Genomic DNA, 19,071 nt, shown 5'->3' on the forward strand with positions numbered 1-19,071 from the left:
TCCTGTTCACTAGGGGGCAGTTCAGAAAAGTATTGTCAAAATTTGAGTCTGAGTATCTGTCCTCCAGTTATATTCTACTGCACTGCTGACGTAGAACAAGAAACTGTACTTTGCAAGCTGTGTAAATGCTATTTGAAAAAATAATGTTACAGCTGAACTAATTGAGCTGTATGTAGAGACCTTTGTTAATCTAGTCTATGACATTTTCTCGGAGGAAATTTAAAGTGGTATTTTCATGGGGCTTTAAATTTCATCAGTGAAATTTGAGCTCGGATTTGGAAAATAATTTTAAATTTTTCTGTTCAATTTTAAAGAAGGCATTCATCTTTTTACAGCTTAGTTACTTAAAACAGGAGCATGTTTTAATGCCAGTTTTAACCTGAGCCAAGCGAGCAAACTGCCATGAAATTCAGCAACTTGCGTGTGTAATTCTTTATGTAAAAGTACTACTGAGGTGCAAAGAAAATCTCATTGTGATTTGCATTTTGTACATGCAATAGGTCTGGTACTGGTTCCACCACTTTCTTCCGCAACCAGATTCCTTTAAAATTTGAAATAGACACGTAACATACATAAATATGCTAAATTTCCCAAAGCTGATGTGGTCTTTTCATGTAAGTGATTGTAGAGTTGTGCCATTTGGTTTTTCAATGCTACAAGAAATTGTGAAAATACTGCGTGGTAAACAATAAGTTGGAATATCAATACAACCCAAACTTCCTTCATTTGAAGTAAAACCATTTGATCTACCTCCTCCCCGTCTACACATGAGCTCCGTACTATTAGTTGTGGACTTGGTCAATATTGTGTGGTTACTTTCTGTCCATCATAGTAATTCATGCTCTGCAAATGTTTGTTTGTATCTGCCTTGAGTTGGTTCCGTACAAATAAGCTGCAAGGTTGTGTATCTTCTTGATGTTGTGTCCTTGCCATAGCCTTGAATTTGAAAAGCTTTTGAAAACATGTAGTGGTCTTTTGAGTTGGAGTTATGGGGTGAAGAAAATTAGACAGCTAAAAGATGAACGTTATTTCATAAAATTGAAAAGGTATATTACTTCGAACAGATGCAATTATTTGTATGTCAGAAACTTGCTTTCAGTAAATAACGTGTCCTTGTCCTCTTTACTCCAAGTGGTCGTCCGGAATGCATTGTGGGTGCGGGAGCTTTTTTCACCCCCTAGTGCGCATGCTCTGTAAGGTTCCTGCACTGAAGTCGGCCATATTCCAGTTTCTTTGTCGTAGACGTTTTTGCTGCTGTTTTACGTTGAAGTTAACGCAAAATCACCGTCCATGTCCACTGACCAGGGAGCCCTACTCCTCAAGAAGCAGCTAAGAGGTTTGTACTTTAAATGAATGGTGTTTTTATTTTCGTAAATGAACATTTCAGGGGACCGTCGTCTGTTTCCAAGCATTGAACGAAAAATTGTCGCTCCGTTATGTACGTCTACTGCTCTGCGATTGAAGTTTGTGCCACCAGAACAAGGCATGTCACATCTTTAAAAAAAACAAACTTAGTTTATTTTGGTGACTTTTCGTCGGCGAAATTGATATACATTTAAATCACCAACGTTTCGGCAAGTCGTTTCACTCTTTGCCACAGGAACGTGCTACACGCAGCAAACTATTGTATTGTTGGTGTTGATGACATCGACCTGTTTTGTGTTGCTTTTATGGTCACACATTGGTGGTGAACGTGAGGATCGAACAGCTGATGACAGTGACACGACCCGAATCAGTTCTGATCTTTCGCAAACGTTTTGATAATTATCTCCACAGAGCTCGGTAAGAAGCCAGTCGAGGGCTTTTCGGCTGGACTGATAGACGATGACGACCTCTATAAATGGGAAGTCCTCGTCATGGGACCACCGGACACGTTCTAGTAAGTTGGCATTATTCAGTATCATTAGCTTTACTCGGTTTATTCGAACTACGAGTTCGTTCACCATTTGTCGATGTTGTGTTTGGCTCCGGATGTGTTTCGTTTTGTTTACTTTCAAAGGTCAACCGCCTCATTCGTGTGACGTCGTCATCGTGGCGCCGTAACTTGTAACTTAAACAGCAACTCGATGAGAATTAAAATTTAAAAAAACTTTCGAAAGACCCATCGCAAGATAACGGTATTCGTTTCAGATGAGTGCGATGTCAAAGGTATACACCTGGCCAAAACTGCTTGCAGAATTTGCTTGATATCCACAAAAAGGAAAGTCACACAACCAAAAATGATGTTTTGGCGATGGAAGTTGGGATGGGAGCCATATACTGTAGGTCTCACCAAAATGAAATGGAACTTGAAATTAATAAAATAATGAAGAGGTGATCTAGTTTGTAAATTCATGAGAAATGATAATGTAAAGGTGTGCTTTTAATATTTATCATTCTGTGGCTGCCACATCAGTATTTATGTATGTTAAACGGTCACCACTGTGATAAACACAGCCCTACACTGAAATTGATGTGAAGAATCTGATTTTTGAATTTTTTCAGTCATTTATCTGTAGATGAGTCGTGACACAGTGTACCCATTGTACATCACATCACTCTCGACCTATGCTTACTTTACTTATGTGTAGTGTGCTCACAACTCAGTGAAAATTACAATGACAAAACATGGAAAGTGTTAGTCATGTAGCCAGCAATCCAAGACTGTACATTCAAATAGGATACTTCCTTGTTCCATATAAATAGTGAGTGTGAATCACCTGTTTACAGTGCTTTCTTTGTCCCTTATTCCGGTCAATAAACTTACAATCATAGACAGTAGAGAGATCTTCTACTGTAGCACTGTCGATGTAACAACTTTGTAAATACCAGCCAAAGATTCTGTTAATTCGTGAAACAAACAAGGGCAGGGTTCTCAAAAATTTTTGAAGTAGGCGGATAATTCAGAAAAGTAGGCGGTTAGCTTCTGTGTGCAGCCAGGTTCCCTGAGTGGGGGGTGGGGGGGTGGGGTGGTGGTGGGGGGTGGGGTGTTTAAGTATTTTTTTTAAATTGAAGACATTTCTGAGCAATTTCATGCATTCTTATACAGTGTATAAAAGGCTATTCCAACATACACACAGAGGGAGGGTTTCAGGGACGGGGTCCCCCGTCTCTGTGGGCAAGAAATTTTTAAATTTTGAAGACATTTTGGAGTAATTTTATGCATTCTTGTACAGTATTAAAGACCATTTCAGCAAAAAGAATAATCATTACCATTGTCAATTACAACATGTTTTCAAGGGATAAAGTTTTTAAAAAACGTCAGAAAAATTAATTTGATCACTCGGGCCTGTCAACTGCATTCAGTTGTGACAAGGATAATAGCAAAATTTCACCAGACTGTTCAATTTTTTGTGTAGAATTATGTTTAGCTCATGATTTGTACAAACATTTTGAAATTCATCATAGAATAGGGGTTTTCACAACCCAGAAAACGATCCGCTGGAATCCTGGCGAGCCATGTTTGATAAAACCTCAAACTAACGACACCGAACGCCAGCCTGTACTACACCATGGGTGTACAAAGCACCGGCAGTCAATTGTAACACAGTACACACAACTCAATATCGGTCGACCTGAAATTTGACACTGTGATCGACGTAGCATTTCAAAAGTACGAAAAGTGAGACAAAGTAATTTTTTGTTTATTTAGATTTGATCTAAACCTCCCAAAACCAACAGACAAAGTCCTACTCTTACGCAGAAAATCAAAGTTTTCAAGCGTCGACTTTCTCTTCCGCGATACACACAACCACGGCCCCTCCACAAAACGCGATGTCGATCGACTTGAATATTGGCATCGTGATTGACCATGGATGGATTGACATGGCGTTTCAAAGTATGAAAAATGAGACTCAGTAACTTTTGGTCGCTTTAGATTTGATCAAAAACCTACCAATTGGCCAAGCCCATCAGACAATGCCCTACTCAAGCGTTGACTTTCTCTTCCGCGTTTGAGAAACAAAAGTCGGCTTCATTCGGAAATGGTCGGCCTTTTCGCGGGCATAACGTAATTGTATGTAAGTCCAATTTTCGGCTGTACCCGATGTGAACGTCGGAATAATTCGGCCTGTGATCGGGCAACCGAGGTTGACCTCGAGAGCGGCCCAGTATGAGTACAACACGTTCGCTGATCGCGGTACTACAGTGATATGATAGCAACAAGTTCACTGCGTAAATTACTAGACTACATGATATAGCCACATCGGTACTTCTGAAATATTATCTCCGGCTTGCAAGACCACCAAAAAAATCAAAATATTGTTATCAAAACCAGAATTTCCGGGCCAGAGAGCGAAACAGTGCTGAAAAGTAGCCGGCCAAAATACGAAAGTAGCCGGTCAATTTGGCCGGCATCCGGCTAAAAATGAACACGCTGCAAGGGTGTCATGATGTGTTTTTCTTGGCTTCCTCTTACCAACAATAAACATCACAGCTCAATTAATTTTTTTTTCTGTTTTATAGTGAAGGCGGGCTCTTCAAAGCACACCTCATTTTCCCTGTAGAATATCCACAGAAGCCTCCAAAAATGAAGTTCGTAACAGATATCTGGCATCCAAATGGTAAGACATGACATCTTCAATTCAGTATTTCAATGACTCACTCTATGTAAGTTTTTGCCAGGGGAGTGGACTCCTCAAACATAGAGGCAATAAGAATGCATCATATCTTGGGTTTACATTGTCCCACTTTTTTTTGACTATTTATTTGTAACCAATGCTATTATCATGAAACGTAGATGGAGGTATGTGAAGAAAACTCTGAAAAACACATGCTATCCATAACAAGTGATCACAGAAGCAAGAACCCTACACACCAGATTTTTGAACAGAATATTTCTTTGACCTTTTTTCCTAATCTTTGGCATAAACCCTCTTCATCCACCCCCACACGCTCGTCCACATCCGTTCAACCAAAAGGGGAAAAGCAAAAACAATATATAGTAGTTATATAATTCAAAACTGCAAGTGTTAAAAGGGAAATAGTGAAAAAAAGGTAATGAAATGAATATTCATGAGAACCTTTAGTACACTGTTTACCCGGTACAGTATGTCCTTCTACCTATTTGTGGAGCTATTGAATGAACATGTAGTATTTATCCAACTATAATATGAATGCCATAAAAGAGCACTCAAAGAGTAGCTGGTCTGTTGTTGTCACGTGCATTATGCCTCAAATCAGTGCCAGATGAAATAGATCAGGAAAATACCATATACATGTTCTTTTAAGATAAGCAGGCACAATGATTGACGCACAGGATATTTTGTTGGAGAGAAATAATAATACTATCATAGAGCTGAGCAAATTCACATCACAAAGACAGATACTTTCAAGTATGAATATTTAGTATCAGTTTCAGCCTTCTAGTTGACTTTCATTGTCAATGACGCATTCAAAGTTATTTATTTATTATCTGCTTTTACATCGTTAATTCCAGGTGTTAATTTGTTTGATGAACTTAATATAGCAAACATTGATTTTAAATCATTGATGAATATTGCATAGCTAACTGCAAAAATAGAAAATGTTTATGTCCTACAAATATCACTGACCGCAAAAAATCATGAAATACCTTTTTGATTCCATCAAAAATGAGAGAAGAGAGATCTTGAGGGAGATTGCACCATAATGAGTGGTGATTAATAGACCTCGTGATCGTAATATATTATACAGACATGATGATTTTAATATCCTAATGTATTAAGGCTTTTTTATTCTGTAAAGGTCAATATATGATTGTCTGCCTTGAATTAAACATTGTTTGTAAAGTCCTTGCAGCACTGCACAACGTACCTGGTATGTTTGTTCAAAGGGCATTTTTTCATTCTTACCAATCCTGCAATGGATGTCCTGTCATCAAATGCCAGTGGTTGTCTCTCTTGATTAAACCTGGCCTATCAATGATCTCTGTTGTCATCAAGCCATAGACTGCATGTGTTATGGTAATTTGGTTTCAAAAATTGAAGAGGCTTGTATATAATATGATACTATGTGTTCATTGAATAATACATATGCCATGGTCATACCAATCAGAAAAATAAATTTCAAAGGGCATAGTCATGGAAAAATATACGCGATAGGTGTTCCTAAATCAAATATTAAAATAAATTCCTTTTGGGTCCCGATGCAAATTATTTTCTTTCTCACATCAGGGTATATGTAAATTCCATATTACGGGATAAAGAATGAAAATGTACACTTCTCCAGTTAGTAATTTGTCTTTGGAAACCATCTTTTGCAAAGCCTGATCTCATATCAAACCTTGTCTGAAAACTTTATCTTGGGTATAGAAACTATACAGCATGTGCTCTTGATCACAAGGATTTTTTTGTTCTCATTTGCAGTACCTGATAAGCAATATTTTCCCACCCCCAAGCAGAGATCTACTACTGAAAGATAATACTTGCCTTGGATGAATGAAATAATTCAAGAAAATTGGCGTCATTGAACCAACTATTCCATCAGATAATTGGTTTACTCAACTCCTCATGCACATCATGTCCCTGAATTATATATTTCTCTTTGGGGGGTTTCAGTTTGCCATTGTGAGGCTGAATTTAGCTGAAAACATCAAAAGTTTTACAAACCGCATGTAAGTTTTGGTTAATTTGATAAAGTGAACATTGGAAGAGAATATAGCTGGGCAAAATGTCATATGAGGCATTTTGCTCAGCCAATTTACTCTCATGTGCAGCAATTTTTTGTGAGTTTTCTTCCTTTTGTGCTATTGTGTGAAGTATCCAACACGTTTGATACTTTTCCCCGGTGAGCAAAATTCCTAATCATGGGCCCTAGGGAAAACAATTTTCCTCCTGTCTTTTTCACTAATCTAGAGGCTTTACATCACATAGCAAAGAATGATTGGACCAGAGTTCCACTAGTTTATCCTCCATGACTACAATTTATATAACCATTTTGATTTCCTCAGTGCATGTGCTTTAGTAAAAGGACATGAGGAAAATTGTTTTCCCCCGCATACACATTGAAGGCTTTGGTTATCCATTCAGGGCAACTCAATAGTCTCCCCACACTGTAAACATATCTTTTCAGCTGGCATCCTTTTTTAGCAAATTTTGCTATTTTCTGATGCCACTACCTAATTTAAACTCTTCCCTACGTTTTGGTTATGGTTGCTTTTTAGCGAAATTAAAAACCTGTTGATTGCAATGAAAATTCACAAATGCTAAAAAACCAAGTAGCTAATCTAAATTTTTACAGTGGATGTTGACTTTTAAACCATTACATGTAAAATTGCCCTCACCCCAAATACTGAATATTGTCAGTTGTTTTGAATTGAATTTGCAATCCTTTTGGAAATGTCATGGGCAAAAAACAGGCATTTGATATTTTGTAATTCAAATCTGTGAAAAGAGAACTCGCAACTTCTAAACTAAAGAGTGTTTATAAAGTTGTCTTTAGAGGTGTCTTTAACCTTTGACCAACAAAGCCCTCTGTTGACAAATCAAGCCTTCAAATAACTGTCGTCCTTGAGTTTAACTAGGTCCTTTTATGATTGACTGTTCATATTTAACTGTACAGAACAGGGAGTGGCTATCTTTTAATGTGAAATCAAATAATTGCTTCCTGCATGTACTATATATGCAGTTATAAATCTTACCTTGTACAGAGGTATGTCCTAACTTAACCTTGTCATACCTCAATAGTTTTGATATATGCTTAAACTCCTGTATCCCATTGGTGCTAAATTTTGTTCCAAATGAATACCAACCTATGTGAAATATATGTATATAGGTAAGTGATAGTAATGTGAGAAGTGTGGACCCTGGTCTGGGTTAAAAATGATGGCATCTCTGTGACATTGATAGATAGGTTGTAATGTAAAAGTGATGATTTTGGATATATTTGCATATGGCTGATAAAATGACCAAGCTCACTGTTAGGATTGCTAGGTAAAGTGGTTCGTGTAGAGAGGCAAACCAGTATTATCTCTAAGTACATGTAAACTTTACAATGTTGCCCCTGTCATTTTACCCGAGTTTCCAATTTGAATATCAAAGTAATCATATTGCAAGACAAGAGAAAGTTTATCAGGTTCCTAAACCATGTACCCATGTTCTTCAACTTCAGCGAAAAAGATTGAAGGATATTTTGAACCAGTTCCTTGAATGATTGAGCTTTCCAATTCAAATAACCTCATATCTCAAGTTGTTAGAAGTAAGTCTAATGTCTGTCATTACAGAAAATCAACCCAAGACTTCAGTCTTTTAAATTTCGCCTGGTCTCAATGATGTGACTACTTTAAAGGTATACTGTCACCTGTTCCAATTTTGCCACAGTTACCATGGAAAGAGAAAATCTAACCAATCACAGATTTTAAGCGGGTGGCCGCTTTTTAAAAACAGCGCCCTCACATGGGCATTTTGAATACTAAGGAACGCTCCTTCGACCATATATGGGCATATTTAGATTACAGGTGACTGTATACCTTTAATCTGACATCATTGCCATTGGAAGAGTGGAGCTGCATACACATTACTAACTGCCTACCAGGACAAGTTGACCCATTTTATGAGAGTTGAAATCCTTAGACCATTTATGTATCTCATGCCCAACATTTGTTTGCATGAAAATTGCATGTATGTGATGTAGCACTGAGCAAATTCCATGCAGATCTTAAAATGCCCACTCATGTTTTTAATGTGACATGCAAAGTGTATATACCCTAGATTTCAAGCATTGAATTAATCTTTCGTATGCTATTGCCAGGAATATTTTACAGTCAACCAAAAATTTGCGATCCACACCATTCACTACTGTATACATTTATTAAAGAATGAGCTCTCTCATGTGTCCATCCATACAAGGACAAGAGCTGTAACTTTGATAACAAATTTGATTTTTGTTCAAGAAAGCAAGTACTATTTCTTATTATTCCCATGTAGCATGTTGAAAACATTTACTATTGCCCTTGAAAACACTAGTTTTTGTGTACAATATGCAGTGCTGTTGATGACAAATGAATTCTGGTTTCCTCTATAAAATTCAGTTTTGACCAGTAAAATTGGACATAACACACTTGCAGGCGGTGTTGACTTATTGAATACCCCTAGGCTTTTCAACATGATATCAGAAGTAAAACAAAGAACCGTATTGTAAAGAGAGAACACAAATAATAGAGTGTAATCAGCAAGATATACAATGTAGCTAATGGAATGTTAATTATCTTAGTTCTTGTCTTTTATGTTGGAGAAGTGATGCTAGCCTCTTTACAGTATAGTTCAAGTGATTGTAATTAATTGCTCATTTATCTAATTTTCATTGATAAGAGTCACTTGTGCGTCATGGTTGAATCATGGTTCATTCTTCCTGCTCTGTCGATGACATTGCAGCAGAATGCATGAACTTCAAGTTGACCATACATCCATTACATAAATCTTAGAAAAAGTATCGAGTTTGACGAATTATGCAGTTACATATAATAGACCCCCACAATTGCGCACAAAAACTCCTGCAATTGACCCGAGGGCAGTGGGTAAAAATATGGCAAACATCCAATGTTTTTAATGCCGCAGTGACAGATGTACATTATATGCAACAATATTTAGCTTCATCAATAATTGTATAAGGGTCACAAACTGAAGGAAGCTACAGCAACATTGCAAACAGGCAGACATTCAAAGGGAAAAAACATTAGATGACAGCTCTTTACAGGGTCTGTTATACAGACCCTGTAGCTGCTATTTAATGTTTTTATGTGCTCGTTGGAACGTCCTTGTATTTCAACGCCTCCTGGAAAGTCCTGAAAAAATCTTTAACAATTAAAGTTATTCCTTAAGAATTAAAGTTATTCCTGAAAGTCCTGGAGTATCAATAGTAAACCCAAAATTTTAAAACTAGACAAGATGATCAGTCATGATATTGTGAAAATGAAATAAATGATCTGTAAAGATGGTATGGTTTAAAAATGATGGCTAGAAAATTGTATTTTGCATTTTTAGTTTTTTTGACAAAATTGTTGAGAAAAAGCCCTTGAATATCAAAATATTAAGTGACTTTGAGTATATGAACCCTGTATTGATTTTCTTGTAGTGGTGCTAAATGAACCAATAAATTATCACATGCGTGCTGTGTATATACTAGCTGCCATGTCCAGAATTTTCTCTGTTGTTGCGACATACTGTATATTGGTAATTTTGATTGCGCAATTTGTAATTGTAAATCATGATAAGAGACATAATTGTAATTCTCACGTCCTAAGTGAACTGTTGTAATTTCAAGATCTCCCAGCCAACATCACGCATGCTTGTCAGTCCTGACCTTTGACCCCAAAGGGTTTAAGAGTAGTGATGCACATTTGCTCATTTATTTTTGCTACGCTCTGCACATCAAGAAGTGTAAGGATTGCAGACATGTGTGTATTAAAGTTTGTTCATACAAATCTCTATGCCATAATGACTGCAGTGGCCGCAATACATGAAATTTCCATGGAAAATTGATTTATTATTCGTTATGATTCATTATTGCTGAAACTGGAACATTTGGAAAAAAAAGCAAAAACATGTTTGTGTACATTAGAGACTACTCAAAATTGCATATGCTTGATCACGTTCAACAGAAAGCAAGTGGTTTAACCAGCTTCCACATTAGAGAGTGCAATATAATACCAAGACTGACTTATGAATTCAACAAGTACGTATACAGAACAATTTTGTACCATGACAAAAAAATGAAAACATGAGCAGCACACCCTACCACATCCTTGGTACGGTGATTAGCACAAAGAGGTCTCAGAAGCACACAAATGTACGAATCAACCGAAACGTGACCCCATGAAAGTGAAACTTTATGCAAATTAGCGTGAGAAATATGGTCTAGGGATCTTGACAAACAAGAAGCCTTGCAATGCAAGTGTGTGTGATTAGGTAGTGTCACAGTAGACATGACAGAAAAGCTGATTAGACTGTCATGACTAGCACTGTGTATCAATTCTATACGATTCCACTGAATTGGCTTTGTTTGTATGCAAGGTGTGTATTCATCGCTACACAAAAATATCCCAGCACCCATTCTGAATATTAATGTATATGTTTCCTCTATGAAATTCAAGCTAATACTGGACAGTCTAGCTCTGCATGGCAGGGCTGTGTGTTACCGGCGTTACACGGCCTCCCACCACAGCCCTGCAGACTGATATAGAAAGAACCGCTGGTCCACCTGCAGAAACACGGCGGGCAGTTTATCCGCCGAAAACAGCCGATTTTGAATCCAAAACTTGCATTGATCTTCGTTTTCGAGCACACCCACCTCGCCTGGGTACACGATGTGCCCAGCAGCGCTTGTAAACTTACGCAAAGCCTAATTTTCACTCTCTATGCGAGGGAAGCATTCGTAACCGCCGCCATTGTTATCGTCATTCAACCCATGAGCACTCGGGCGAAAACCAGCCTTGCTAACAAAAGAGCATCGCGCGATATAGAGCTTCTAAAGTCGACGTTCTGAGAGGAGTGGAACAAGAGAAAATTGTGAAATATGTAAAATCCTGAAGAGAAAAAAAGACAATTTTTTTTTCAACAGAAAATGATCATCGTAGATTGTACATAGCTGAGTGGTGGTTAGAAATGGTATTTATTACAGTGTGCAACATCGCGATGCTCTTTTGTTAGCAAGGCTGGTTTTCGCCCGAGTGCTCATGGGTTGAATGACAATAACAATAGCGGCGGTTACGAATGCTTCACTCGCATAGAGAGTGAAAATTAGGCTTTGCGTAAGTTTACAAGCGCTGCTGGGCACATCGTGTACCCAGGCGAGGTGGGTGTGCTCGAAAACGAAGATCAATGCAAGTTTTGGATTCAAAATCGGCTGTTTTCGGCGGATAAACTGCCCGCCGTGTTTCTGCAGGTGGACCAGCGGTTCTTTCTATATCAGTCTGCAGGGCTGTGGTGGGAGGCCGTGTAACGCCGGTAACACACAGCCCTGCCATGCAGAGCTAATACTGGTTAGTCATAAATGATATGTGTTACCTTCAGTTGTAAAGAGAATTTGGATCAGATGAATATCACATCCAACTGCAGTACAGAAAATATATCGAATACATATTTTTAAAAATCAAGGAAAAATGTATTGACATGTATTACATTTAAATACTAATTTGATTTTTCAGATTACAGTAAAGATGCAGAATAGAGACAAAATACAGCTATCTAAATACTATGATAAAAATGTGAAAAGTAGTAGTATACCATTATTGCCTAGAATGTGCATTTTCATTTGTGTTCCTGGACCTCCAGGCCATGCCAATGGGAATGAAGCTGTGAGAAATACATGAATTATGTAGTGAGACTGATAATACTTAGTTTATGCAGCAGACGCATTCTATGTATAGTGAAATGCCATAAGAACATATGAGAGTTATGGTGTGAATGTACATGTAGTTCCAGCATTTTACAGCCTTATGCTGCTGTCTTTCACTAATGAGACATCCTGCTCTCAGTTGTCTGACCATGGGTGGACTACTGTATTAGAGGAAACGAGGGATGGTGGGGTTAAAAGAGAAGCTCCTTTTCAGAGTTGGATTTAAATCTAGAGTGGTATGTGCATGGTACATGTACATGAACATGGTGATTGAAAAAACTTTTTTCAAAATTTCAGAATTTATTTTTAGCACTTGAGCAGAAGATGTTGTTCTGTGTTACAAATTTATCTTTTGTTGATATAATTTATAACATCACAGAGAGAAGAACTTTCAAAACTGTATATGATTTGTTCATTATTTGGTACGCTAGAGGGACAATTAATCTTTACACTTGGTCATTGTCCAGTCTGAACCAGCATGCACTGTTTATGTAAAGTGAAGAGATATTATCATTTGAGTACATTGTAGTCTAAACAGAGTGTTATTTTTGTTGCAGTTGAGAAGAATGGGGATGTGTGTATTTCAATCCTTCATGAGCCAGGTGAAGACAAATATGGCTACGAGAGTGCCTCAGAGCGATGGTTACCGGTGCACACTGTCGAAACTATTTTACTTAGCGTCATATCAATGTTAGCAGATCCCAATGATGAATCACCTGCAAACGTAGATGCTGCAGTGAGTATCACAGAGGCTATTGGTCTCTTGATCAGGTTTCTCTCAAGGGGGTTACACTACCTTTCCATATTGTATGGCTGAGTTGAACAGGATCTAAATACAGGAAATTAAGCAATTTTTTTCTGGCTAAGACATTGTAAATCTCTACGACCTGGCAAAGTTACATGGTGAAATTACCTCAACGTAATCAATATTCTATGCCTCTAGGATGCTCTTATGAGTTGAATTTATTTATCAAGTTATCTATTACATCTTAAGTTGAATTTCTGTAACTGCCACATTTTACCGTAATATTTGAGTGGAGAAAATTCCATGACAGAAAAGAAATCTTATTTTCAATGAATATACTGTAGGAATATCAGTTTCAATTCAAGAAAATGTATTTAGTACTGTACACACCAGTGGTACAGTCCACACATGGACCTTGTCATGGTACCTGTACCTTGTCATTATCTTTCAACATAAAATTCACTCGTCTGTCTTTTATATACTCTAATTAATTAAGTCAGGTGTTTTGTTCACTTTTGCTGTGAACGTCTGCCACTCACCATCTCAACACAACGCACCACAAGACACCACACCACAACTCAACACAACACGCCACACCACAATACAACTCAACACAACACACCACACCACAACCGAACACAACACAACACCACACCGCACTACTCCACAATACAACTCAACACACCACACCACACCACAATATAACTCAACACGACACACCACACCACACCACAACACAACTCAACACAACGCACCACACCACAATACAACACAACACACCACACCACAATACAACTCAACACAACACACCACACCACAATACAACTCAACACAACACACCATACCACAACTGAACAGAACACAACACCACACCACACCACACCACTCCACAATACAACACAACTCAACACACCACACCACACCACAATATAACTCAACACGACACACCACACCACACCACACCACAATACAACTCAACACAACCAAGAGAGTGGTGAGGTTATGGTGTCCGACAGTGTGCAGTTAGGCTATTAACCATTTGACCTTATGCTCTGACATCTCCTTGACCCCTGACTTTTCAAAAAATAAACTGGGGGGTATATTGCAACCTTTCTCACATTGGTGATTAGTCCCATGTGTGGGAACAATTCCAAAATCATACATCTATGATAGTGTCTCTTGGCCTACTTTTATCAGCTATAATTCACACAATACTTCACTTTCCTCAAACCCTACAAAGATCAGTGTCAAAATATACAAGTAGATGCATCAATTTAATGTGTGTGCTGTGTTGTACATATAGCATATTTTTATGCCCTGTTTTCCATGTCCGAACCCCACACACAACGTCATACAAAAGCCATCACAAAAGTGTGGCTTTATATGTCAGTGTTTCTTCTTACATGTACATATCCATGTACAAACTCATCAAGGCAGTTTAGGATTTTTGTGTAATTTCCTTGAGTCAGTGCGTTAATAATGCTGTATATATTTAATTTTCTTGAGTATGAGACAATTCTCTAGAGTTGATGATACATCAAATTGGCTTTGAAGGCACTGTGTTCCTAGTGTATACAAGTCAAAAGTGATAGGCCGTCTGAAATATGTTGTGAATAATCCTGTATCGGCTGTGCCTCAATCATTGCAGCATTGAACTTACATTGTATGTATTGAAGAACAGGTTAAAATATATACAAGTGTATATAAGAACATATGGTTAAAATATTGAAGTTCATGTACAAATGTTGATTTTTATGGGTTTTTTTCTGCACTTTGCAGAAAGAATGGAGGCAAGATTACACAGGTGCATTTAAAAGGAAAGTCAGGAATTGTGTGCGGAGGAGTCAAGAAGATATGTAAGCAAGCCTTGTCACTGGAAATGGGTTATGGTAAGTGTGGATTGTTTTTGGAACAAAATCACTGTGAATGAGTAACAAGTGTATTTTCATGTTCTTCATCCTGGAGCATGTTGAAATGTAGTACACTGTGTACGACAGTCAGTGCTTCTGTTTACAAAAGAATTCTGGCCCAGACTAAACTTCAGTCGTCAACAATAACACTAGACATGATACACCTTTGTGCTGTTATTGACAAGTTTGACAACAGTCATTTGAAAATGATGTTGAGGGTACAACTAGAAACATGACATATGTAGTGGAAGTAGCAGCCATGTTTTACAATAGAAAGAGTTCAACAGACTGTAGATGTATGTCATACCTTGAAAACCGGGATGATTGCATATCTAAGGCAAATTCATAAATTTAATACACCCTGCATATGTAAAATTTTGCCATTCTCAATGGTCTGTATACAATGTGGTTTTGTCCATTTTGGATTAGAAAAGGTTAAAGGGGTGTATGGTGACCTGCTATAACACAAGTGAAAAACATTGAGAGGAAAACTGATATTAATGTTATGAAGTGACAATTTCCCCAACATCTTTCTCATGTTCATTCTCGGATGTAACTGTTTGTACCTCAATGAGAGTATTTGTCAAAGTTGTAACATTTCACTACCATGGTTTGGCCAAACCCATCGTTATCAATGATGGTTGTGGACCTGTTTTCTTGGAATTAGATGTGAACAGGGTTCAAGTTCTCAAAAAAGGCCTCTATACAGTTGAGATTTTAATCAACTATATTTACACCATTGTAGCACAGATGACAGGGATCAAAATCATACCTTAAGTGTGGAAATGTGGTCTGAAACCTGATATCTACAAGTTTTTACGAGAGGAAGATTTTCAATTTGATGTTTCTCCAAAGTCAACATAAAATTTTTATGTAGAAAAAATGGTACACGAGAAATCTATACTATGTCTTTCACGTATGTCACTTCTCACAACCAGACTGGTGCCTACAAAATTGACTGTAATGTGCATTTGGTAGGAAGGAGGGGCTTAGTCCCTAAGTGTATATGCCAACAGTTAAGGACAGGGCAGTTTACCGTCTGAGCATAATTTTCTCATCACTTTCACAACAAAGTTCTCTCTGACACAAGAGGATGTGTTTTTCTGACCATCCGTGGACAAACCATGTTGAAGCTAGAATTTGACTCTGTGACCCTTGAGGGCAGCAAGTAAGAAATTAGATAAATCATTGTTGACACTCTTCACAGAAGCAGTCTACTCTGAGAATCTCATTCAGTCTGTCATGAAAGTATTACACAGACACAGTGGTTTTATACCTCTTTGAAGAAAATTGCTACCAGTTGCCCCATCACAGAAATTCACCATTTTCCATCATTTACCTTTTGAATATTCTCACAAATTAAGTCTTGTCTTTTTTCTTCCAACAGGTGGGGGTTAATGAGCTTTAACAGAAGATCTGATTGAATTGTGATCTGATGCCGAGATACCTCTCTTTTCTCAAAAAAAAATCCCCTTTAAGAATTAAAATTAAGGAGACAAACACAGCAAGGTCTTCAGTGCTTCAGCTTTGAACGGGTTTAATCGGGGATCTGTGAACTTTTCCTTGCTTGGTGACAAAAAATTATTTTTAAAGTTGAAAAGAGGGAAAAACAGCGGGAGGGGTTTTCTAAAGCATTGTAAAACATGGCGTACTTGCTATTTTCTTCAAAAAGTATTTGTTTTATTTTTTTCTGTACATCTTTATTTCTGTAACTTTTTCCCTTGTCTCCTTACACATGCAGTCCTCTTCTCCTCAGTTTAGTTGTGAAAATCTTCCCACAAATCAAGGAAAAGAAGAAGCCATTACAATGATTAGTGTGTGTATGTGTATTTATCCTTTTGTCCCGGTACCACCCATGGAAATCCCAGCTGAACCTAGACACTTCCTCTATGCAAAGACGCAATACTGTGGTACTTCCTTCACTCTTACTAGGTGAGCTCATTTAAATAAAGGAGACTGCTAGATTTTGTTTTGTTGACAAAGATGGTATAATTTATTTGATATGAAGCAAGGTATCAACTGCCTTTTCCAATATTTTTTTTTGATAAAAATATCTTCCCAGTGACAGATAAAAGAAATTTACCAGTAATGCTATAAATAATGAATCAATCAGTTGTCATTTGTGGCTCCAGTTTAATTTCTTTCCTTGGTTTTCCAACTACAGCAATGTAATGGAGGTCACAGACTCTTACCTGTAAATTTACACTCACAAAAACTAACACTCCTACGGATTGTTAAAACCAGGGAAAAACGTGTACCAAAGCATGGGAAATAGCCTATGAGTTTGCTGAATAGCTTACATGATCAACAAAAGGTGCATTTTTCAAAACACTAAAGATGAAATATCACAGCGCAAGCAATTTCTGGTCATTAAATATGTACTTTAATTTTAGGGGCAAAATAATTTTGACTACATGTTTGCTTTTGGTTGGATAATTTTTGTGTTTTGAGCACTACTCATGTCAAATGATGCAACCTTCTCATCCCTGTATCTCTGTTTAGAGGTCCAGCCTTACCAGTGACAACAATAGAATTAGATCAAACCATTTTGCTTGAAGGGTTAAGTACTACAGCTAATTGTACAAGTAGTTTCTCAGGGGCTTAGGTTTTATTTTACTGTGCTTGATCTTGCTATTATGTAGCATGTTTTCATGTGGAGAATGTTACGCATAAGGCATACCCTCTGTACTGGTCAAGAAGTTATCTTAATACTGTGATGGTGGACAATTTAGTGCTGCTGACTTCAGAAGAGTGAAATTGTATCATAAGAAAAACATGTTTTGCTGGGTAAAATCATTTGCAAACAGAAAATATGCAGATATATTCTTGAAAATTCGCATTATCAAAAACAAAATTTTCTCAGGTTCATGCTCTGGATGCAAATTAGTCGTGAATTTTCCTGCAGTCAGGACCAGATCTGTTCAACAGGTGTCGTAGCAGTAGTTGTAATTGCAGCAACGCACACCAAGAAATGCAATCCTTTGTTAAGTCCATCATAAACTTGATAATCATTGGGATACACTCCATGCCGTATATCTGGCAGCCTTGTTATTCGTCTGGCGTAGTGAGAAGTATGGCTACTGGCATCCCATTGGGCAATCAGGACAAACCACATGTATAAAATTGTTATCTGTTGTAGCAGGGAACCATTCCATTTCATTGAATACAAAGAATGCCTGCGCTGGCTCGCAAGCTCCATATCACTGCACGTGGTGTCTGACTTGAAGATCATCGCAACGTCCTCTGTATGATGCCCATAGCTTAACATCTCCTAGATGAAGCCAACTGAAGTTTTTGAATCAAAATTCCGATGTTGAAGCAATGACAAACATCAGATGAAATCCACTTGAATATTCTAATCTCAAACACTATAGAGTTACTGGAAGTAAAATTTCCGTCACAAAATGATATTCCTGTGGGCATATACAGTGTCACTGCCACTACGCCCCTTCCGACATAATTGCATGGTAGTAGGGCTCATTAAGGAAAGACCAGTCTGTAGTAATTTAGCGAGTATTTTCAAACAAATCTTTAATTGAACCGGCTCTCATCAACAAGTCCAATCCAGCTGTGATTTTTCCAATATCAAGTCTGTCAGAATGCCCTGAAAATAACACTTCTTTGAGAAATGCACATTTTGTTGAAAGTGTTGGAAATCCCTCCTTTCTACACATTTTTTCCTCTCTTGAACATACTTTGGAATGTACTTTCAAACAGTAAACAGGTTCTCTTTACAAATCAGGTTGTGTTTTGACTTCAGTAGTTTTTTCTTCAATTTATATTTTCCAGATTACATAGCCCAATTTGTTTTCCTACATTTGTAGAGCTAAATGCATAACTTATAAAAAGTAAACAAAAAAAATTGCTTTATCAGATGAGTGATAGTGTGGATTTTTTGAATTATAAGTTGATAGATTTCAAAGTTTACTGTTTGTAGGCAAAGGAGCAAAAAAATTAACTAGGAAAACATGTATGATATTACAAAATCTGTCATTAATTGTAGTAACACAAAAAATTCAAAATAAAATAAATGTAAAACTGAACACTGTCTTTGAGGTTTTCTACTGTAAGGTTTCCAAGTGTGTCTGATGCGTACCAGTCAAGCAGGCTATCCATCCTGCATCT

General features: G+C 37.5%; 1 protein-coding gene across 1 annotated transcript; it reads left to right on the forward strand.

Moving 5' to 3' along the window:
* Nucleotides 1-1,168: 1,168 nt before the first annotated feature.
* Nucleotides 1,169-18,989, forward strand: LOC139145012 (ubiquitin-conjugating enzyme E2 G1-like). Its single transcript, XM_070715902.1, has 6 exons — nt 1,169-1,336; nt 1,777-1,879; nt 4,444-4,541; nt 12,849-13,027; nt 14,816-14,925; nt 16,334-18,989. The coding sequence occupies exons 1-5, from the start codon at nt 1,291-1,293 to the stop codon at nt 14,894-14,896; spliced, it is 507 nt and encodes a 168-aa protein (XP_070572003.1). The 5' UTR covers nt 1,169-1,290; the 3' UTR covers nt 14,897-14,925; nt 16,334-18,989.
* The last annotated feature ends 82 nt before the right edge of the window (nt 18,990-19,071 follow it).

The sequence above is a fragment of the Ptychodera flava genome, chromosome 12 (genome assembly GCF_041260155.1).
Source record: "Ptychodera flava strain L36383 chromosome 12, AS_Pfla_20210202, whole genome shotgun sequence".
Lineage (NCBI taxonomy): Eukaryota > Metazoa > Hemichordata > Enteropneusta > Ptychoderidae > Ptychodera > Ptychodera flava.

What these genes read in the sequence shown, in the direction of transcription:
- LOC139145012 (XM_070715902.1), top strand. Translation starts at nt 1,291, where the DNA reads ATGTCCACTGACCAGGGAGCCCTACTCCTCAAGAAGCAGCTAAGAG. An exon ending in CCTCAAGAAGCAGCTAAGAG is followed by an intron (nt 1,337 to 1,776) that starts GTTTGTACTTTA and finishes TTATCTCCACAG; the next exon opens with AGCTCGGTAAGAAGCCAGTC. An exon ending in GGACCACCGGACACGTTCTA is followed by an intron (nt 1,880 to 4,443) that starts GTAAGTTGGCAT and finishes TCTGTTTTATAG; the next exon opens with TGAAGGCGGGCTCTTCAAAG.